This window comes from Crinia signifera, chromosome 2 (assembly GCF_055691185.1).
Source record: "Crinia signifera chromosome 2, ASM5569118v1, whole genome shotgun sequence".
Lineage (NCBI taxonomy): Eukaryota > Metazoa > Chordata > Amphibia > Anura > Myobatrachidae > Crinia > Crinia signifera.
This window is the reverse complement of record NC_139218.1, coordinates 353817155-353841802: the sequence shown is the minus strand read 5'-3', so window position 1 is coordinate 353841802 and position 24648 is coordinate 353817155. Positions and strand designations below refer to the sequence as shown.

The 24648-nt window shown below is 41.7% G+C and overlaps 1 protein-coding gene across 7 annotated transcripts in view; it reads left to right on the top strand.

Annotated features, from left to right (window-relative positions):
- The window catches only part of NBEA (neurobeachin), a 564577-nt gene that overhangs the window by 318476 nt on the left and 221453 nt on the right, over nt 1-24648 (top strand). For all 7 annotated transcript variants that reach the window (XM_083169798.1, XM_083169794.1, XM_083169792.1 and 4 more), the window contains 2 exons: nt 1846-1954; nt 6337-6503. In XM_083169798.1, the coding sequence (XP_083025924.1) occupies nt 1846-1954; nt 6337-6503 (276 nt within the window). The remainder of the gene's footprint in view (nt 1-1845; nt 1955-6336; nt 6504-24648) is intronic.

Sequence of the window (24648 nt, the reverse complement as noted above, 5' to 3'; positions counted from 1 at the left end):
TTTTCAGTGTCTGTTAATAACTTTATAGCCATTATTATCTTGTATACAGACAATATGTATAAAAAAGTAAAGGTACAAAGCAATAAAAAAAAAGAAAGTATAATTCTAATAATTTAGGGGCAGATTTATTAAGCATGATAAAGTAATAATGTGGCTGGTACTTTATCACCGGCCAATCAGCTCCTAACTGTCAAGTTACAGGCTTGGTTTGAAAAATGACAGGTAGGAGCTGATTGGCCGGTGATAAAGACCAGACATTTTATCACTTCACCGAGCTTAATAAATCTACCCCTGAATTTCTTACCAGCCGTAAACCAAATCCGTTCTATATATGCAATTTAATATAATGAGGCATATTAATATTTTTTACATCTTTACGCTTATAAGTAGCGGAAGTGGTGGGGATAGTACAACAGACAGGGGCTGAGAATAGCCATTTGGATCCGTATCTGTTCTGTAAGGCACCGCACTTGTTGACATTACATTTGCTCTTACAAAGTGTGCATTGAAATGAAAGTGCATCGTGCCTTGTAATTGGTAGTGTGTGGCCGCGAGAAGCCCTTACCGGTTTCGTAACACTTCCCAAAACCCTTCTGGGGATTCAGATAGGAATCTGAAGAGGAGAAATTGTTATAAATATTTATTCTACTCAGCTACTGCTCTTGCGAATGCAGTTCATCAATCATAGCCGGGCTATGTAATTGTTCAGTTGTCAACAATTAACGGGACATAAACAGTTGATGAATGGGCGGTTAAATTAAAGTGTTTCCAAGGACAGCCTGAAATTATAAACTAGGTCGTTCAAAATATTGCAACAAAAGGATTGGTATAATTAAAACAAAGCAAGGTTAATGAGATGTAAAATTGCATATAATGTCTGATGGCTGGATCCCAAATTTCAAGTCTTGGATCTTTTAGACAAAAGAATTTCACATATTCACAAAATGAACCTGACCTGAGAATGTATGTTTCTGGATTATCAGGACATGGAAGCAAATCTGCTCTCATTCCAGTCTTCATTACGTCAGGTTTAATAAAAGATAAACCATTTTTCCACAAATGTTAGACGTCCTATTGTAAAATGTGCATGTGAAGTCCGAGGCTGTTACTTGGCTGCGATGCGGTGTTAAGGTGTGTACACACGCTACAATTTGGCGCATGCCAAGAGTCGGCAGGGTGCCGGCATCTGCTTGCAGGGAGGGATGGCGCATGTATGTGGTGGTGGTGGTGGTGAGGATGGTGGTGGGGGGGGAGTAAAAAATCATGGTGTATAACACTCTGTGCTATGCAATTTTGACTATGAATTCATGATCTATAGCACAAATCGCACCATGTACGCGCAGCCCTAGCATCAGAGATATATTTATAAATTACATAGGCAGGAATTATAAATCTAGTGCATAGACTTTATTTTGGTGGCACACATTATCAATGGCTAAATAATAATAATTTAAAAAAAAATATTTATGTGTTTATTTTTTGTTGTAAGCGCTTTAACATGGGGAACGTCACACATATATTTACCTACCTTAGTGTAGGGACTGGGGGTGAATTTATGAAGCTTGGAGAAGTGTTATCTATCCCCATAAAGAACGTTATGAGCAAGGTGATAATGGTTCAGCCAATCAGCTACAATATGTAAATTGACAGGTAAGAGATGATTGGCTGAACCATTATCACCTTGCTCATAACGTTCTTTATGGGGATAGATAACACTTCTCCAAGCTTCATAAATTCACCCCTGTGTAATGGGATTTTCGGGATAAAAAAACATGTGTTATATTAGGTCCCGGGTACAGTGATGGATCACCGTTTTTCAATGTGTTTCCACATTTTCTTTTGAAGACTATTGTGCCATGCCATGAAGGATCACATAGTGCGGGTTGCCAATGAGGCGGAGTTTATTCTGAACAGACAGAGAGCGGAGGATGTGCACAAGCATGCAGAGTTTGAGGTAAGCAGCGTTGCCTGGGAAGCTCTCCCTTTCTGTTTTCCATCAGCCATCACGTCCCCAGTAACTGCACACTGAAGCCCGATTTCAGATGAACATGCATTTAATTCAGCTCAGGCCATTTTGGGAAGCTTTGGTTAATGTCAAGCACAAGGAACTGGTTTAATGTTTGCTTCCTCGTTAGTACCCAGACGTTTCCGATAACTCCACAAGCAATACCACAACATTGGTTTACAGTGCCTTTAAAATCTTGTTTCAAAATAAATAGGAAGCTAAACAAATGTCATTATAGTTAGTGACAAAAGTGAAATAAAGTTAGTGTTTTTAATATTAAGTTACATTTTAATATAAAGTTAGATATTTATTTTTTTACATCCGATTTGTTTGGTGCTTTGTGTATACAGATATGTTGTCATACATCACCATGTCCTGTGAGACTATGCTGGCATATAGAGCAGTGATGGCTAACCTTGACACTCCAGCTGTTGTTGAACTACACATCCCAGCATGCCCTGCTACAGTTTTACTATTTGGCCAGGCTAAAACTGATGCAGGGCATGATGGGATGTGTAGTTAAACAGTTGGACTGTGAAGGTTAGCCATCACTAATAACATAGAAACCTTTATTTTTTGTTTGCCAAAATGTGTATCTGCGACAACGCAATGTGGCCATAATGCGCCAGGAGTCTGTGCTGATTAATTTGATATTTGACATCATTGTATAACTAATGCTGGGTGCACACTTAACAATTGTCAGCCCCATGTGGTGTGCCTGGCGTCATGACTGGGCGTGCATTTACATGCACCTGTCTAGTTTTGATATAATTCCCCACAGCCTCTGCAGCAAGGTCAGCCCATACACACAGCACAGTGAGCTGATGTATCTTCAGATTTATCAGCCTTGACTGTGCTGCACAGCTGACACGATGTGTCTGTGAACGTCATTTCCAGACATATCACTGACACACACACACACCATCACGCCGATGTATCATCTTATCAATTGAATAGCAGCTATATCAACCCATGTGTATCCAGCTTGTCTCTAAAGCTATATATGAAGTTCTACAAAGTATACCAACATCGGAATCCCAGCTGCCAGTTGTCCAACAGAGCGACGATCGCAAGAAAGCCCATTGCAGGCTCGGTGGCTCACTGCGCTCACCACAGATTCTGTTCTCCGTCTTTGAGGGTCATGGACCCCCATGAGGGAGAACAGCCCCTGTTGGTCAGGATCCCGACTGTTGGGCAGTCATCCGGCACCCTGGTTTATTAAGTTTATCTTTACATACATCCCCAGTACTAAAATGTGGTACTTGTTTCCTAGCACGGCGCCCGTTGTAGGTTATTGCATACCTTAAATTAAGGTATGCGATTAAACGCGACCGACGCAATTTCAGGGCTATTTTTAGCCTTTTCCCCGACAATTAAAAAATCGCATCCATCTCATGCCTTAAGTTAAGGCATGCGATGCGACCGATGCGATGGCCGCGATTTTACATAGGGAACAATGTTAAATGGGCCAGTGGACCCGATTTTTCATTGTATACCCACCCTTATGGGTATTTTACATGACAAATGCCCCCCCCCCCCCATTTTTGACGCCAACCCACGATGAACGGCAACCCGAAGCGTGGCGAGCGCAGCGGTACGCGTCCTCCGACCTTTTCATACCCCCACTATCCACGTTGGCGTGGAGTTGATTTTATATAGTGTGGCGAGCGGACGCGTAATACCTGTGAAGTAATGCGGGTCCCCTCGCGGGGCTCGCTGCGCTCGCCACACTATATAAGATCAACTCCACGCCGATGTGGATAGTGGGGGTATGAAAAGGTCGGAGGACGCGTGCCGCTGCCCCTCGCGGGCTCGCTACGCTCGCCACGCTTCGGGTTGGCGTTGATCGTGGGGTGGCGTTAACAATGGGGGGGCATTTCAACCATCAGGGTTGGGAAACAATAAAAATTGGGGTCTGGGGGCCATTTAACATTGGGGCCAATGTAAAATCGGGTCTCAGGGACCATTTTTCATTGATTCCAATGTAAATATCGCGTCGATGGGGGTCCCGATGGATACAATTTTTATCGCTGGCGCCGTGCTAGGAAACAAGTACCGTCATCCGGCACCCTGGTTTATTATTAAGTTTATTTTTACATACATCCCCAGTACTAAAATGTTTATCATTACCACGATCTTGACCCCAACGATAATAAAATATTAATATAATGCATTGACATTTAATGGCGGAAAAGGCTAAAAAGTTCTTACCAATACATGTTTAGCTTAGTTCAACTTTGTAAACAAATGTACCGTGCTTGGACACAAGGCAGCGAGAGGTAACAACTGTGTGTGTGTGTGTGTGTCCAGAGTGTGTAATTCGGGCAGTGTAAGCTTTAGTGAAGCCGCCAGGATTGAATGGACAAAATTAAATATAGAACTCTGTCAGAATCCCATAAAGGAGCCCTCCAGCCAGAGAACAGGAGCGGCCCCTGAGCCTTGATTAGCTTCTTATCTCTGCTAGACAGTTCCCCTAAGCCTACAGCTTGATGTACTAGCCCGTGTGCTTGTTGACCTACAAGAAAAGGTTTAGATCAAGAGACTTTAGATTCAATTTTTCCCAAATTTTTTTTTTTTAAGGCAGTCTTTGCTTTTCTGACTAAGAAGTAATGGCCTAAAGTTTTAAATACAATCATTTCATTATTTCATATTTCTTGAGACCACAGAAATGACTTTTTTAGTATATTGCAAACTTTTCAGGCTTTAGCAACAGATACTGAGCCAGATGCTCTAAGCTTCAAAAGGGATAAAATGGAGAGTGATAAACAGCCAGCCAATCAGCTCCTACCTGCCATGTCACAGACTGTGTTTGAAAAATGTCAGGCAGGAGCTCATTGGCTGGTTGTTTATCATTCTCCATTTATCATTTTTGAAGCTTAGAGAATCTGGCCCATTATGTGGCATTTGTGGTATACTCACATATACAACGGAAAATGCATTAATTCATGATGGACCATATGACAGACAAATTATAAGAAAATAATATAAATAAGACATAAACTAATATAGAGTAATCACATGCAATACATTTAATGGTTAGTTTATATACAGTTTAATACATTTAATGCAGTCTTTTCACATGTGATGCATAGCATGTGATCCCGCTCCCCACTGCCGGGAGTGGTCTTTCTCTGGAGATCATATGTGCAGCACATATGATCTCTTGATCCTATCTGATGCACACGGCGCTGCGAATCGGATGTCAAACCATGTAGGCCCGTTCTGTCTGAAGCAGATTTAAACCTACCGCATTTCCCCTTTTGTCCATGAATTATTTTTGTGAATCTTTTTTTCCCTTTCTTGGAGCAAGCTGTTAATATTCATTAAATGACCCTTCAGAGTGAGGCATGATAATTTAATTTTACAGTCCAATTATAGGATGAAATATTAGCCTCATTATGGCGGAAGACCATTGTGCTAATTGCTTATTTGCTTTGGATGAAGGTACATTTGAAAAATGATTTAACCCCTTGCCACTATTTATTTTCACTGTTTAGAATGTAGAAGACTTCTTTCAATAAATTCAGTTAAATCGGTGTTTATGGTTTCAATAAAATTTGAATATATATTGTGTATTATAAATGAATATCATAGTTGTATCCTAATTAAAAATTATTTCCTTGTTCCCTTAAATAAATAACCGGAACCGTTGAATTCAATAAGTCTCCATTTTCCTTGTTTGGTCATCCAAATGTACGAGGGTGGATCAGTACGCCATGCAGATTCTGTGCGATTCTGCTAGCGTTGGGCGTCTTTCTTGCATTTCATTGCGAGTCTGCACTACGTCATTTCATGAGTATATCCGTGAGTGACTGAGGGGTGAATTTATGAAGCTTGGAGAAGTGTTATCTATCCCCATAAAGAACGTTATGAGCAAGGTGATAATGGTTCAGCCAATCAGCTACAATATGTAAATTGACAGGTAAGAGCTGATTGGCTGAACCATTATCACCCTGCTCATAACGTTCTTTATGGGGATAGATAACACTTCTCCAAGCTTCATAAATTCACCCCTCAGTCTGTATGAGGAAACATCTCTGATGTTACACAATGTATAGAAAATTATAGTAAGTATTGAGGGGTGAATTTATGAAGCTTGGAGAAGTGTTATCTATCCCCATTAAGAACATTATGAGCAAGGTGATAATGGTTCAGCCAATCAGCTACGATATGTAAATTGACAGGTAAGAGCTGATTGGCTGAACCATTATCACCTTGCTCATAATGTTCTTTATGGGGATAGATAACACTTCTCCAAGCTTCATAAATTCACCCCTGAGTGAATAACTGACAACAAAGTGATGTAATTGTTGCAATCTTCCCTTATTCAGTCACAATGCGCACAGTATGCTGCAGATAGGAGGGAAGAAGAGAAAATGTGCGACCATCTAATCAGTGCTGCCAAACACAGAGACCACGTGACAGCCAATCAGCTGAAGCAGAAGATTCTGAACATCCTGACCAATAAGCATGGAGCATGGGGAGCCATATCTCAGAGGTAAAGTGGAATTTACTTTCTAATTTGCATGTTGCTAAAGAATGGGCTCTTATTGGTATATTAAAGCACGTAATATGCAGGGCTGTCTAGAACCGAGATCTGATCCTGCCTGACAACCGTGTTTTTGAAGTTAAAAAGTGTAATACCATTCTAAGTATAGGGAGGACATGCTTACTGTTGAATATAATTAAAATAAAGCAACAACCTTGTCATGTAAATACTGTAGGACACTCAGTTTATTTTTAATCTGATCGTCTATATAACGGGAAATGTAAAGCACAATGGAATATTCTGGAACAATATAAATGAGTGTAGTATAAAGTGTTACAGCTGACAGCCCTCAATGGAGATACACGTTGCATAGTCTTAAGGACCAGTGCACCCTAATAAGTAGAAAGCATAAAGAATTAGAGTATGTTTTATTGGGGTTGGAAGTCTGGAGCCTGTCATGCAGTATTATGTTCACATGATTGTTTTATTACATGTAGTAAACTTGTGTGACTACACATGTGCTCTTGTCCCCTCATTTCCTTGTTTTAATTGTATCCAATATTGGTAAAAACACGATGGGAAACCATTAATATTTATTGATCAATAAAATTTTGATTTACAACGAGACTAAACATGAAGAAAAAGCTCCATGAAATTGAGTGCCACCCAGCCAACGCTAAGACACTCAAGAGACAGGATACAGTCACTCACCTGTGACGATGTCTGCATTCCGAATGTTGACAACAGAAGATTTACATTTATAAATCTCAACATTTTGGAAAATATCGACATTGACAAAATGTTAACAATTTGCATACATGGTACTTGTGTATTAGCACAGCGCCCATGATTTCCATCTTATGGCATCTTATACAATTTAAAATTGTATACCATTGTATATGCCATACAATGGCATACAATGAGATGAGATGAGATACGATTTTAAATTGTATAAGCACACTAATGGGTGCTATCAATATTAATTGGCCCCCCTATACGATTTTTAATTGTATAAGCACCCTAATGGGTGCTTACAATGTTAAATGCACCCCCACGCCACCCCACTATCAACGCCAACCCGAAGCGTGGCGAGCGCAGCGGTACACGTCCTCCGACCTTTTCATACCCCCATTATCCATGTCGGCGTGGAGTTGATTTTATATAGTGTAGCGAGCCACCGAGCCCGAAGCGTGGCGAGCGGCCGCCTTTTACTTTACACGTATTACGCGTCCCCTCGCGGGGCTCGCTGCGCTCCCCCCACTTCGGGCTCAGTGGCTCACTGCGCTCGCCACACTATATAAAATAAACTCCACGCAGACATGGATAGTGGGGGTATGAAAAAGTCGGAGGACGTGTACCGCCGCCCCTCGTGGGCTCGCTGCGCTCGCCACGCTTTGGGTTGGCGTTGATAGTGGGGGTGGCGTGGAGGTGCATTTAACATTGTAAGCACCCATTAGGGTGCTTATACAATTAAAAATCTTATATGGGGGCCAATTAACATTGAAAGCAACAATTAATGTGCTTATACAATTTAAAGTCGTATCTCATCTCATTGTATGCCATATACAATGGTATACAATTTTAAATTGTATAAGATCGGGTCCCATCGCATCTCATCTCATTGCATACCATATTAAGCCTTATGGTATGTAATGCGATGGGCGCCGTGATAATACACAAGTACCGGAAGAGCATTAAGCCCCATACACACTATGCCACAATATGCACGATAATATCACTGTGATAATATCACTGTGTGCGAACGATAATAATGCATGCTTCTGCTGGGTGTTATCAACCACTTTCTCGCCTGTAGGAAAAGAAATGTTCACCTAGGTGAAAAAAAGGCGCAGATGAGATGGGGTGTTGTGCTGGCTGCTCACACCTTAGGGGATGGTCAGTCCCCAAAAGTAGGGAATACAAGCAAAAAGACAATGGTGGTGGAGTGTTTGGAGAAAAAACACTTAAGTACTTGATCAATTGGGTATCACATATAAAGTTTAATTTTATATAAAGAGCCCTTGATTAACAACATAGTATACGACACAAAATCAAAAAAATGGCAATAATAAAAAAGAGAGTAAAAAACTTACAGTAAAAATTGGATGTTGGCTGGACAATATACTTAGGGTGTGTCCCGTTTGTTCCTATAGTGCTCTCCTCCATTTAATATGGTCTCCCGGATGATGGTTTGCAAAAGTGACCGGTTGTGAACACCCTCCATGTTTTTTCTCTGAGCGCTCCACCACCATTGTCTTTTTGCTTGTATTCCCTTTCTCACCTGTGCATGCAATCAAATGTTGTGTATGATTAGGTGCATATAGATCAGAGTGTATGAACGATAGATACATTTTTCATAAAATGAGATGGTCAGTGGTAGAGCAAACACTTTATATTCATCTTTATCATTTGAAATTGTTCAGTGAGGAGTTCAAGGAAATTTTGCCTTTATCGCATAGTGTGTACAGGGCTTTAGAGTTGTACACTCTCACATTTAAAAATACATAGATGACACTTTATTGACGTTGGGATTCAAGAGGGAAGGGTTATGGTTAGGCTGTGAGGGGGGAGGGTTATGGTTAGGGTTATGGTTCGGCTTTGAGAAGGGTGGGTTACAGTTAGGCTACTAGAGGGGTGGGTTATGGTTAGACTCCTAGAGGTGAAGGTTACGGTTAGTCTGCTAGAGAGGACGGATACGGTTAGTCTGCTAGATTGGAGGGTTAAGGTTAGTCTGCTAGAGGGGAGGGTTACGGTTAGTCTGCTAGAGGGGAGGGTTACGGTTAGTCTGCTAGAGGGGAGGGTTACGGTTAGTCTGCTAGAGGGGAGGGTTACGGTTAGTCTGCTAGAGGGGAGGGTTACGGTTAGTCTGCTAGAGGGGAGGGTTACGGTTAGTCTGCTAGAGGGGAGGGTTACGGTTAGTCTGCTAGAGGGGAGGGTTACGGTTAGTCTGCTAGAGGGGAGGGTTACGGTTAGTCTGCTAGAGGGGAGGGTTACGGTTAGTCTGCTAGAGGGGAGGGTTACGGTTAGTCTGCTAGAGGGGAGGGTTACGGTTAGTCTGCTAGAGGGGAGGGTTACGGATAGTCTGCTAGAGGGGAGGGTTACGGTTAGTCTGCTAGAGGGGAGGGTTACGGTTAGTCTGCTAGAGGGGAGGGTTACGGTTAGTCCGTGTGAGGGGAGGGTTATATGTAGGTTGCCAGAGGGGAGGGTTATACTTGGGCTGTGAGTGGATGGTTTACACCTTTGTCCTTGCCTCATTGCCTTTGACTCCTTCATGCTGAGAGGGTAAATAAATGCTTTCCCACAAGAAGAGCAGAAAGGAACCATTAGATTGTGACATGTGCCATCAGAGGTGGCACAAGCCCATCCAAGTAACAAAGGGCTTTGTCATTTTCCTACCCAAACCTTTGTTTTCAGTTCTCTGTGGTATTCCTTTTACATTTTTTTTTTAAAAGCACTATTCCTTGGGGCCAAATAATATCTCAACTGTTTATTACACATTATGCTTGTATTTTATTTTAGAGCAATTGTAAATTTATTGTGCGGTTTGCAATTAAGTTCTGTTTCTGCATCATATGAACAATGTAATATGACATATTTATGAAATTGTTAAACTGGAACTCCCACCATGAAAATACCCGCTTATGTGTCCCTAACAGCCCATAATTAGAGTTTATGCTGTTACTTCACATGGTTCAGACCACATTTGAGAGTTGATTTGAAGTGGAAACCTAAAGCAATGGGTAGTTGTTATTGGTTTTGCAGCTTTTATAGAGCGGTGACTTAACATAGCTTTATGTTCTGTTGTTTTTGTTGCTGTTTTTGTTTTATAGAAGTATTTCCATAATCTTATATACTGGCATCGCATACGCAGGAGCCTGTTGGCCCATTAATCGTCTCTGTTTGGATTTCAGGTTGCCTTTCTACAGTATGTCTTTTTCTAGCAATGTTAACAAGCATCTGTTTCCATACAACTGAGCTGTAACATTCTTTTAAAAGGTTCTGCATTCTGTGACGAATTACTTTGAAAAATCTAATTTAAAAAAACATACAGGCAATAGAGTCCAGATGAGAATATTTGAAAAGTAAATTGAAATGTTTCTAGTTCGCGGTCTACTATCTGTACCTTAGGACGGCCAGTAGTGCAAGAAACAAAACAGCCAGGGGAATGATGTGCCACCAATTAAGACGTGAAATAGAGAAAAAGTGCTGTATGTAGCCAAAAAACACCCAAACCAATTTTACAGGTGATCGGGGCAGTGAAATTTGTCTGCACAGAATTGATCCGTTCTGGATCTAGAGCACCGTTGCTGAATATTTTAAATGCATTGTGTTTATTTTTCATGCCAATTATGAGTGTTTATATGTATGATCACCCTAGGCTGTTCGATCATTTGGATGTCGCTCGTTCCTATTGGATTGATGGCTACATACCAAAATCGGTTCTGCTTGCATAATGGCTGTGTCCAATGTGAGTAAGCGTCAAGTATATGAGGTTATTGAGCAGCCACTCTCTCCTCCAAACTATTATTGGGGTCTCATACCTGGACCTAAAATATAAGTACATGCACCCCTGCCTGCTATTAACAGAGATGAAACTGAGGCTACAGTCCTTATCTAGAGCAATTTATATAAAGGATTGTGGGAGTGATGGGGGGGGGTTTAAACCCAGCTAGCACCAGCTGGGTTATTACAAGCAATGGGCCATATAGACTCCATGCGGTATTCAATTAAGTGCAGTTTTTTTCGGCTAGCCAAAAAACTGCACTAATTCACCCCATAGTCTTCAATTGCAGGAATTTTCACAAGTTTTATTATTCCTTTTCACTTTTTTGAGGGGACAAATCGGCATAGGTGAAAACAACTCAAAATCGGTCGAATATTCAACCAAAAGTGTATATAGGTGAAATTTTTGCCAATCCACATGGTTTTCTCCTATGACAAATTTTTGACCGATGGAAAAATTCAGCACAGGCGATTACCATTTGGATCAGCAAAACTTTCGACCACATTTGGTTGAATATTCAACCGATTTTGCATTTTTTTCACATGCATAGGCATTAAATAGAGAGAATTCGGTACTTATGTAATAACTGGGCACCCGATTTTTTTTATCGCATCGCATGCAATATAGTGGCATACAATTCATGCGATGTGATTTTTCATTGTAAAGACCCGATTTTTAAATGTATAGTCACCCATGGGTGATTTCATACCCCCACTATCCAACTACGCATGGAGCTGACCTTATATAGTTTTGCGAGCGCAGCGAGCCACTGAGGCCGAAGCGTGGCGAGCGGACGCAGAATACATGTAAAGTAATGCGCGTCCCCTTGCGGGGCTTGCTGCGCTCGCCACGCTTCGGGTTCGGTGGCTCCCTGCACTCGCCACACTATATAAAATCAACTCCATGCGTAGTTGGATAGTGGGGGTATGAAATCACCCATGAGTGACTATACAATTAAAAATCGGGTCTTTACAATGAAGCATCGCATCGCATGCCTTTAGTGGCATGCAATGAAAAAATCGGGCGCCCAGATAATACATAAGTACCGAGAATTCAATTTGCCTTTAAAACAGCCATCTAGGACGCCCCAAGCCAATGACGCTTGTACATTATGTGTACCTTAGACTGTATACAGAATTTAGATGCAGGAGGAGACAGTGACTGAATACAAGTAGCATTGCGAATTAATACACATTTTGGGGCTGTTTGGCATGAGAGCAGCATTGATATATGATGACACATCTGTATTTTGATCCATTCTCTCTGCTCACAGAACTGGAGAATAGGATTATTTTTTTACGATGAAAAACATAATTTAGTATATAGAAAAGAATATACCAAACGTTGGCAGGAGAAAATATAAATAGTTAATTATGTCATAAAGGTGACAGTCACCATTCTCTCTGTCATTTTCTCCTTATATTATAATCCATTGTCTCTGCTCCTCCCGTTCTCTCTTCCTTATATCTTAATCCATTAGTTCTGCTCTTCTGTATTCTAATCCTTATATTCTGATCCCTTTATATCCTAATCCATTGTGTCTGTCCTCCTGTATGTTCCAAATATTTTAACCCTTTGTCTCTGCTCTCCTGTTCTCTGGGATGTGGTGTCTGAGTAGGAGGCTGGGCTACATTGTAAGTCGGTGCAGTCAGTGCTAGCAGCGATTGGAGGGGAGGAGCTGCTGCAGACCCAGGGCCGAATTTATAGTCCGACATATTCCTATGTACCTATTCGCTCACAGCTGTTCAGTGTTTTCTGTAATGAGCATGATCCAGAAGCGGATTTCGCAGGTGCCACAGCTCTGGATGCAGCTCGGGAAGCAGCTGCTTGACTGAACATAGTGCTGAGACCATATAGCAATGTTCTCTTATGCATTACACTTGCATTTCCACATGAAGCAGCTCACATATTTAACCCTTTGAGTGCTGTGAGAGATCCTCAAAATATCAGCTGAAAATGCCAGCGTTGTTCACAGCGACTGTTTGGGGGTGACGGTGTGGCTCCCCTATTTGAATTTTGGACTGTTCTGCAGCCTCACCTTTGCCTCTGTCTACCGGCAAAAGCCCGTACAATGACACGGTGGGAGGTTCCATCACAAGATACCCCCTAGGAATATTTATTTTTTTCAATAAATTATTTAAATACATTTATAAAAATTCATTTGAAATGTAATAAAAAAAAAAAAATAAAGAAAAAAAGCGATTTCAGAGCAGTTTTATAACAAAGTCTTAGCCAGTTAAGTTGTCAATTAAATAATAATGACGGCATACAAGAGTCTAGTTGTGGATTATACTGTGGAATGGGAACTGATTGTATAGGACAAACACATGGTCATATTGACCCAAACACAATGGGGGGTATTCAATGCTGCAGCAAGCTGCCGGCGAGGGGGTTAAACAGCGAGGATTGCAGAAAACCAGCGATCCTCGCTGTTTAACCCCCGCGCCGGCCGCTCGCTCTATTCAACGTTCTGGGGAAATCCTCGCCGTCACAGGACGGCGAGAATTCCCAAAACAGCGAGACCTGCGGCTACTGCAGAAAACTCGCTGTTTTTAGCCGCGAGTCTCGCTGCTTCTGGAGCCGCATCCGCCAATTCCCCCTCGCTCAAAAAAACGGAGCGAGGGGGAATTGGCGTATGCGGAGGGTGTGTTGAATACTGTCAGGGTGAGTGGTGACAGCGAGCAGGAAGCCCTGCTCGCTGTCACCACTCGCAAACAGCATTGAATACCTGCCATTGTGTAATTGGATACATGCTTAATTCATACTTGCCTACTTTTTCCAATCAGATTGCTTTTACAAAAACGTTGTTGTTTTTTTTTTTTTTTTGTAAGTTGTGCTGAATTAAAGATAATGAAGTGGTTCATAATATTTTGTTTATGGTTCAAGCATTAAATCAGTAGGTTTTCATGCTGATTCCTGTTTACACCACTTCATTCGAGTTGATTAATGATTTCAGGTCAGATTCATTCAGAATCTAGACTGCAAGTAATGAGTTATTTGCCGGTCGCCAGACAGAGGGTGTCTGATGATATAGATGCTGGGCTATGGTGGTGTAGGGCCCTTCTATCTCACCTTACAGACAGCCATGAAGTGTATGGAAGACATATAGGGGATTAACAGGACAATTTATTATAGATCAAGACCCATTAGTCTGTGTCATTTTAGTGACAGTGTTAAATCACTGCTTCACACACAATGCATTTTTTGCTATGGGTATTCCCATACGCCTGCAATAACCAACCCAGAAGGAAATAATAGATTGTGCTATTGAGTAATGGTCTCTGGAACATAGATGGCACATGTGTCTTTATGTGGGTTTGGCATATATCTTTTAGTGGCTCAATTTAAGCAAAAGCTGTAAAGAAAATACCCATGCTGGATTTTACCCAATATTATGCATGGTACCAGCTGCACAGCGTTATTGATGCCATAAATGAATAAGGAACGTAAAGACAAGATTGTTGCCAATGCTCTAACCAAGATGCAATCTGTGTGTATCTGAAATAACAGGATGGAGGATTTGGTTCATATTTTGATCAAAACAATTATGCACCGAGGGTAACGAAGGCAGGAGTTGAATTGTGACCCACAGACAAACGGCTAAGCACAATATAAGACCATACTATATAAAAATGACATATATAGGGTAACCCTTTAAGCACCAAGACCATATTTGCGTATGGTTAGACACCGGCAGTAATATAAATGCTATAATATAACTTATAATAGTCCTGAAGTTTTTACAGTACATTTTGATAACCTTGTGGGTGACATCATTCTGATAGGTACCTAGCCTAACCATTCAGTTTTATTCTGTATCATTGACTCTCTTGGGGGCATATTAGCAATTATCAGATTGTAGACTCGATAATTGTAATTTCTGATCCTTGATAGTGCCCAAATGTCTATACATCTGCAGGGTTTGGATTGATTAAATCAGATCAGCAGTCTCTCACTCCTCTATCGGGACTCTTACGAATAGTCGACAACAGGGCTGGCCAAACGGGTCCTCGAGATCTACCAACCACCACATTTTCCAAATCACCTAGCTTGTGTACAGCTGTAGTCATCACTAACTGGTCATGTATTTATTCCTACTCTAGATCCACAGGTTGCCTGAGACACATGGACTGTTGGTAGATCATGAGGAGAGGTTTTGCCACCCCTGGTCTACGCAGTCTACTTAGCGATATGTAGCATAAGTTACAATGGGCTTCGCATTCTGGAGCTTGGTAAATCTGAACACTTTGCAGCCCCCTTTCAAACCTTTGGGGTGGGGGCTTTGTATGTTGTCAAAATGGAGGCACTGTGTGGAGTTTTCACAGGAATGTACTGCAAATATTATTTGAAAAGTAGGCCCCTTAGTAAATTACATATAATAATCATATTCATCAGCTGTATATGCTGTTGTGACTACAGTGTATAAATATCATGACTGTTAGATTCTTCATTTTTGCCCACCATCCTACCCGGTAGACCGGGTGTGTTATAGGGGTCCGACAGTCGGGATCCCAACAGTCATGATCCCGACTGGCCGGACCCAGACAGCATGGCGAGCGCAACAAAGCCCCTTGTGGGCTCGCCACGCTGCGGGCACGGTGGCTCGCTATGCAAGACACCTATTGTATTCTCCCTCTATGGGGGTCGTGGACCCCCACGAGGGAAAATAGCCGACGGCCGTCGGGAACCCGGCTGTCAGTGTTTTGACGTCGGGTGAATGCCTGACGGGATCCCAACTGTCGGGACTCGGTAGACCTCGCATAGAAACAGGAACAGCAAAGTCTGGTTAGATGCTAATCAAATACTATCCCAAACCATGGGACCTGCTCATAAATGTATAAATGTTGCCTGTAATTCATTTAATATACCCAAATCATTTAAAGTCTATTAATTCCTCTTCATCTATAAATCTATATTGTGCATTAAAGTGTCATAATATTCAGCTTAAACTGGGAAATATGAGTTAATATTCAGTATTTTAATGACACTTTTCAAATGAATGATGTTTAATCACTTGTTTTGTTAAACAAAGAGAAGACACGCATATGTTCTATAAAGTCTAACAGCATAGATTAGGGGAATCTGAACATATGGCCTACTCTGAAAGGAGCAATAAATGCCAACAGCATGAGACAATGCTATCTAGATTTTATCAAAGGAATGCTTAAAGAACCTCTAAACTACCAAATTACAAATTTCAAACTCTTATAAACACTATGTATTCACTCATGCACTTGACATGCGGTTAATATGCGTGTGCCGGACCCTTTCATATGTGATTGCAAACTTGTATAGTGATAGTTATTTTGTGGGTTTTAGGTCCTAGTGATACTTCTCATATCGATAAAGAAGGCTCCACTCAATAATACAAAGCTATGATATTTAGTACTATAGTTCTGTCAATTAGGGGTGTTACTTGCTCTTTAAAATGCACCATATGCATTTATCGGTCTCTTAAGCCTTTTAATTGAAGTAAAACCCACAAACATTTTACAAATGTTCCACCAAGTTCTAACACTTTTGACATTTATAGTAATTATTGTCTCTTTTAAATATATATAGGATATGCATGTTCTCAATATACTCTGGAGTGCAAGAGCACATATAAAAGGGTCTAAAGTTACATTGCTTAAAGGCATTTGTGTTTATGATTTTTTGCTCATTTTAATCTATACTTCAATGTTAATGTTGATGAAGTCCGAGTAGCTGGAATCGTGCTATTGGACACAATGCGGAAACTGGTTTTTAGAGTTAATGGTGGAGACATCTAATGAGATCATGTTAATGGACAGTGGGGCGGATGCATTAAGCCTGGTGAAGTGACAAAATGACTGGTGAACAGCCAATTTTAAACCCAGCCTGTAACTTGACAGTGCTGCCCCGATGTAGTTTACTGATTTTATTATTACAGAGAGGACGTGAAATTCCATTTACGTTTTACGCAATGGAATGTTCCAGGTGGGTGGTAATATCCTTGGATGCAATTGTGGGGTAGCGGAAGGCTACCTGTAGTCAGTCCCAGTTTTTGCTGCATGCTGAGTGTGGTGCTGCGTTGCTCCACTCTGCTCCTCCTCCCTCAGTTGTAGGGGTGGGCTTGGCCAAGATGTATCTGCCATCTGAGATGGTGGCATATTGGGCCATTTAAAACTACCAGCCTGTAACTGCACAGTGTAACACAGCCTAATCTAATTTTTCACCTAAAACTTTCTTTACCATCCTGTAAGATGTAGCTAGAAATCTAGAAACTTAAAAGAATGCAAGCTTGTCACTGCATCGGTTTGTTTGTTGCTTAAAGAAGGTCGATTTATAGCGAGCATTCATTTATTTATTTTTTATTTTTAGAAAAGTGGTAGTAGGCCAAATAAGTGTGGGCACCTCTTATCTATAGTGTTATTAATACTGTCTTACATACACTCATCCAATGCCTAAGGAGAGTGCCAGGTTCTTCTGCAGGACATACTGGGGGGTTATTTACTAAGATGGGAGTTTCTATTGAAGATGAGATGGTGCTCTGGGCAACCAATCAGATTCTATCCTATCTTCTAGAAGGTGCTATATAAATAAGAACTAGATTCTGATTGGTCCCCCATAGCAACATCCCATCTTCAGTGGAACTCCCATCTTAAAAAGTAAACCCTGTGGAGTCCTGAAAAGGGAAATAAATTGGACTGTAAAATATTGTAAATTAGACAAATGTAATCTAAATCTGAAAAATTAATACAATGAAAATATTAAAACAAGTATGTTTACTATATAGCACATTTAAAATTTACATATATATCTTTAACAATGGTATCAATCGACATATAATAGTGACAAGTAATAAAAAAGGTGTTTTTCTTTGTTTAATTCTCTGCTTGTGCCGGGCGTCTTGCAGAGGGAATTGATAGGTATTGTAAAATAATTTATATTTTTAGGTGAGCTCACCTGTCCTGGACTCCACAGGGTTGGTATGAGAACATTTGTATGAGTACTGAGCATTTAAACCAACAATAAAACTGCTTGTGATATAATATCTTTATTCCTTTCTTTGTCTGCATCTTATCTGTGAGATTCCATCTTTCTTACCTGTCTTGAGATATCTGTACACCTTAAGGTTATGGGGGATATTCAATCTCTGACCATATGTGACAGTGGAAATATCGGCAGTATAATATTCAATCCCGGCGGGAACGCGCCTGCTACAGACCCTTTGGATGCGAGTCGGTATTGTTGGAAATGGCTGTGGATTGTAGAATTGTCAAAAAGTGATCCACAGACTTTCGGACAGCCGACAGCTGGAACATTGAATTCCTGCTGTCCAGTTACAGTTGGAAGAAATGAAAACAACTAGGGATTCCAACTGTCGGGACATTCCAACAGTCGGAATACCAGATTGAATACCCCCGAAGTGTCCAACTATCCAAATAATTGGTTGGTTGGAATGAAACTCTGTTAATGTATGGAAACAACTGACAATTGACCATTTCCTCCCAAATGCTAGAAAACAGCCAAAAATTTAGTCAAGACAATTTAACCAATTCTTTTCAGCTATCCGTTTTTTTAGTTTTTTTTTTCATTTTCCAGTGTTTTGGAGCAAATGGTAAATTATAATTTTGCTCCTATTCATTACCAGAATGAATTGGTTAGCTAGGTAATGGTAATGTAGAGAACATGGCTTGTTAAAGAGCCATAGCCCAGCCTTGACTTCTTATATCTTATATTCTTTGTATCAAAAGGGTTAAGAAAAGTACCAGGAAAAGGAAGCCAGTGTGGTTTACAAAAGAGGTATCAACTAGTGTAAAAGCAAAAAAGATGGCCTTTAGGACATACAAGCAGACTCAAAATAATAATGACAAAGAAGTGTATCTTGCCAGGCGCAAAGAGCAGTGTTCCCTCTAAGCTGTGCGCGTGTGCGCGCGCACACAACTCGCCAAGCCCGCGCACAGACATTACAACTGAGCGCACAAAGGTTAAAATCTTGTTTAGTGTGCCACAAGCTTAATAAGGTTGAAAATCACTGCTATAGCCTATATGTGTTGGTGTGTGAAGTCTGTAAACATTCAAATTGCTTTATTAACTCAACAGAACTCGAAACCTAGGCCTTTATACAGTATGTTGTGTGATGCACAAAAATTTAAATTTCCTTCCAAAGTTGCACAGCCAATATCTTTTGCCGCACACAGCCTTCGTAAAATTAGAGGGAACATTGGCAAAGAGGCTAAGAAAGTGATCAGGCGTGCCAAGGCACAAGCTGAGGAGAAAATGGCTCAGTCAGTAGATAAAGGAAACAAAACTTTTTTTAAGTATATAAGTGAAAGGAGAAAATCAAATGGAGGAATAATAAGACTGCGGACAGACACTGAGAATTTGGTGGAGGGAGACCAGGCAATTGCAGATCATCTAAATAATTACTTTTGCTTTGTATTCACTATAGAAGGAGAAGGGAAGGGACCACAGTTAAGTTGCAAGGACATTCATAAAAATAAGGTAGATGGAGGTACATTTACTAGGGAGAAAGTCCTAACAGAACTTTCAAGACTGAAAGTGGATAAATCAATGGGGCCAGACGGAGTGCATCCAAGGATACTAAAAGAACTAAAAGATGTGTTGGTAGCGCCATTAACAGATTTATTCAACCAGTCACTAGATACAGGTGCAGTTCCAGAGGACTGGAGAAAAGCAAATGTAGTTCCACTGCACAAAAGCGGAAGCAAAGAAGAAGCAAGTAACTACAGACCAGTGAGCCTTACATCAGTAGTAGGGAAAATAATGGAAACACTATTAAAAGAAAGAATAGTGGAATATCTTAAATTAAACAATTTACAGGATCCAAAACAGCATGGTTTTACTGCAGGGAGATCATGCCAAACAAGTCTCATTGACTTTTTTTGACTCCGTGACCAAAATACTAGATGAAGGGGGGGCTGTAGATGTGGCATATCTAGACTTTAGTAAGGCATTTGACACTGTCCCACATCGCAGGCTGCTAAATAAACTTGAAAGTGTGGGATTGGATTACAAAACAATTAAATGGATAAGAACCTGGTTGCAGGATAGGAAACAGACAGTTGTCGTAAATGGAGTGCATTCTATGGAGGGACATGTTACCAGTGGAGTACCCCAGGGATCTGTACTTGGACCAGTGCTCTTTAATATCTTTGTTAGTGACATTGCAAATGGTACTGAAGGGAAAGTATGCCTTTTTGCAGATGATACAAAGATATGCAACAGAGTAGACACACCAGGAGGGGTAAATCAAATGACTGATGATCTACGTAAACTTGAGAATTGGTCAAGAGAATGGCAACTACAGTTTAACCCCTTCCCGACATTTGACGTACATTTACGTCATGGCCGGGAGGTACTTCCCGACACATGGCATAAATGTACGTCATGAGTTTAAACTGTCACTGCGTCTCGAGACGCAGTGACAGAGGGACGATGTCTGCTGTCCCTGACAGCAGACATGTCCCTGCATGCCCAGGGGGGGCTGCGATGTCGCCCCCCCGTCGGCGATCGCTGTGATTGGCTGTTCAGTGTGAACAGCCATTCACAGCGTTTTCCTGTGTTACCAGCGAATCGGACGCTCGGTAACACAGGTGTCAATCACCGCCGGGCGTCAGGGGGCATGAGGGGGTCATCGGTGACGATGACACCTCACCCCACCCTCACCCCACCTGCCCCCAAGGCTGTGATTGGTCCGTGGGACCCACGGACCAATCACAGCCAAGGCGCGACATTTAAACTGACGGTGACTGCGCTGCAGACGCCATTCCGGTCTGGAATAGCGTGCAGAACGGTCACCGTGCCTGCCTGCCGTGAATACCGACCTGATCCTTGCTAATACTTACCTGATCCTTGCAAATACCTTACCTGATCACCTTATCACTGCTTGTAGCGTGCTGGACGCTTCCTGGATCTGACTTCCTGAGACTTCCTGCTGCTGCTGCAGTGTGATAGAGAGATAGAGAGAGAGATAGAGAGATAGTGACAGAGAGAGCTATATTTTGTGTCTGCTACCCCCCCTTTTTGGGGGTGCAGGGGTTTTCTATATATATATAACTGTCAGTGCTGCTGCTGCAGTGTCATACAGTGATAGATAGTGATAGATAGTGATAGATAGTGAGAGGTAGAGAGATAGAGAGATTTGTGTCTGCTACCCCCCCTTTTTGGGGGTGCAGGGGTTTTATTTTATATATATAACTGTCAGTGCTGCTGCTGCAGTGTCATAGAGTGATAGATAGTGATAGATAGTGAGAGATAGAGAGATAGAGAGAGATAGTGACAGAGAGTGATAGAGAGTGTATATTTTGTGTCTGCTACCCCCCCTTTTTGGGGGTGCAGTTTTTTTTTATACATATAACTGTCAGTGCTGCTGCTGCAGTGTCCTAGAGTGATAGATAGTGAGAGATAGAGAGATAGAGAGAGATAGTGACAGAGAGTGATAGAGAGTGTATATTTTGTGTCTGCTACCCCCCCTTTTGTGCTGATCAGTATATCTGTGCTGATCAGCAACTTTTTGGGGGCGCAGAGGTTTTTTTTTTTATATATATACCTGTCAGTTGCTGCCAGTTGCACTGTCAGTTGCACCAAAGGTTGTGCACCTGCTGTCCCTCACTGGTAATCAGTGTCGCATCACTGATCACCTTTTTTTTTTTTTGTGAGTGCTGTGGGGTCTTTTTTTAATTTTTTTTTTACACACACTGATTTTGTGGGTGTCCTGTGGCCACTGTGCGCCGATCAGTGACGTACATCACTGATCAGCTTTTTCGGCACAGGGTTGATCAATTTTTTTTTTTTTTTTTGATCAGATTCCTGTTGCCTTTGAGCGCTGTTCAGTGACAGACGTTACTGACCAACATCTGTGCTCAATTTTTGGCGCAGGACCTTTTTTTTTTTTTTTAACCCCTTCAATTTTTTATTTTTAACCCCTTCATTTTTTTTTTTTTTATTGGTATAAAGTATTTTTTTTTTCTGCACCACATACACACTACATACCCCCCGGATTGAAATAAAGTTTGTACCCCCCCCCTACACTATACACGTGTTGAAACATTTCACTACCAGTAACACAAAAATAAAAATGGCATCCCAAATGTCCTCCCAAATGTCCTCCCAAATGTCCTCCCAGTCATCCAGGAGAATGTATTCAGTGGAGGAGGCATATGCCATGCTTGCCTCTGACTCTGACACAGGCAGTGATGCAAGCGGGGAATTTGAAGGATTCGTCTTAAGCTCCTCTTCCTCCTCTGGTGATGAGGGACCCCCTCAAAGACGCCCCCGTAGATCAGCTGAGATTCCCCCCCCAATAATTGATCTAGTATGGACCCCACCACCAGACAATTTTGAGCCCCAGGTTCCTGAGTTTTTGGCCATGCCAGGAATCCAATTTGATTCCACAGGTCTCAGAGAAATTGACTTTTTCAAATTATTTTTCTCTGATGATTTTATAAATTTAATGGTGGACCAAACTAATTTATATGCCCAGCAGTTTATTGCTCAAAACCCCACGTCATCATTTGCTAGGTGGACCCCTGTAGATGCAGTAGAGATGATGACGTTTTGGGGTCTGGTGTTTCATATGGGCATAGTAAAAAAGCCAGAAATTAGGCAATATTGGAGTACAGATGTTCTGTACAGTACTCCATTTTACCGTATGGCCATGCCCCGGACTCGATTTGAGACAATTCTTAAATTTATACATTACACCGATAATGCACAGTGCCCACCCAGAGATGATCCCACCTTTGACCGGCTATTCAAAGTCAGGCCGGTCATTGATCATTTCAGTGCCAAATTTGAAGAGGTGTACATCCCTGAAAAATTTATTTGTATCGACGAGTCCCTTATACATTTTAAAGGAAGGGTTAAATTCCGCCAGTACCTTCCCAGTAAGAGGGCAAGGTATGGCATAAAAATGTATAAACTGTGTGAAAGCACCTCAGGGTACACCCACAGGTTTAGGGTTTATGAAGGGAAGGATTCAAGAATTCAACCGCCAGAATGCCCCCCCTCCCTCGTAGGTGTTAGTGGGAAAATTGTCTGGGATTTAGTGCACCCCTTCCTGGATAAAGGTTATCACCTCTATGTGGATAACTTTTACACTAGCATCCCCCTGTTTAAGGCCCTTGGTTCAAGAGGTACAGCAGCTTGCGGTACTGTGCGCAAGAACCAAAGAGGCCTCCCAAAAACGCACATTGCCCAAGTAATGAGAAGGGGTGAAAGCAGGGGAATATGCAACGAAAATATGTTGTTGGTCAAATATAAGGACAAGAGGGATGTCCTTATACTGACAACAATTCACGGAGACAGTACCACCTCCGTCCCTGTACGAGGTACCAGTACCCACACCTCCAAACCTAATTGTATCCTGGATTACAATAGGTACATGGGCGGAGTGGATCTTTCAGATCAGGTACTGAAGCCGTACAGTGCCCTGCGGAAAACAAAAATCTGGTACAAGAAGGTGGCCGTGTATATCATCCAGATGGCACTGTATAACGCTTACGTGCTATTCCGTTCTACCGGCCAGAGGGGGACATTTATGCACTTTCAAGAGGAAGTCATAAAGGGCCTAATATTTGGGAACCAGCAGGCAGAGGGCCCCAGTACTTCTAGTACTGGCCCCCGTATTGTACCAGGGCAGCATTTTCCTGATGAAATCCCCTCCACTGGAAAAAAGGGCAGGACACAAAAAAGGTGCAAAGTTTGCTATAAAAAGGGAATAAGAAAGCAAACTATTTTCCAGTGTGACACTTGCCCCGACAAACCCGGCCTATGTATAAAGGAGTGTTTTAAAATATACCACACATCTATGGAATATTAGGTTCATAATTTCACCGTGCTTCGGGGGTCTTGCTAATGCCACATAGCACCCACCATTCATTCCACCAGAATCTGAGCCGCAAAATCCAAAAATCACTCCTTCCCTTCTGAGTCCTGCCATGCACCCAACTGGTATTTTTTGGTCACATGTGAGGCATTGCCGTACTCGGGAGAAATTGGGGCACAGATTTTGGGGTGCTTTGTCTCCTTCATTCCTTGTGAAAATGAAAAATTTTGAGCCAGAACTGCATTTTTGTGTAAAAAAATGTAATTTTTCATGTTCACTGCCCAGTTTTATCAAAATTGGTGAAACCCCTGGGGGTTTGAAATGTACACTATACCCCTAGATGAATTCCCTGAGGGGTGTAGTTTGCAAAATGGGGTCACTTGTGGGGGGGTTCCACTGTATTGGTGCTTTGGGGGTCTTGCTAATGCGACATAGCACCCACCATCATTCCACCAGAATTTGTGCTGCAAAATCCAAATATCACTCCTTCCCTTCTGAGTCCTGCCACTTTTTGGTCACACATGAGGCATTGCCGTACTCGGGAGAAATTGGGGCACAGATTTTGGGGTGCTTTGTCTCCTTCATTCCTTCTGAAAATGAAAAATTTTGAGCCAGAACTGCATTTTTGTGTAAAAAAAATGTAATTTTTCATTTTCACTGCCCACTTGTATCAAAATTGGTGAAACCCCTGGGGGTTTGAAATGTACACTATACCCCTAGATGAATTCCCTGAGGGGTGTAGTTTGCAAAATGGGGTGACTTGTGGGGGGGTTCCACTGTATTGGTGCAACATAGCACCCACCATTCATTCCACCAGAATCTGTGCTGCAAAATCC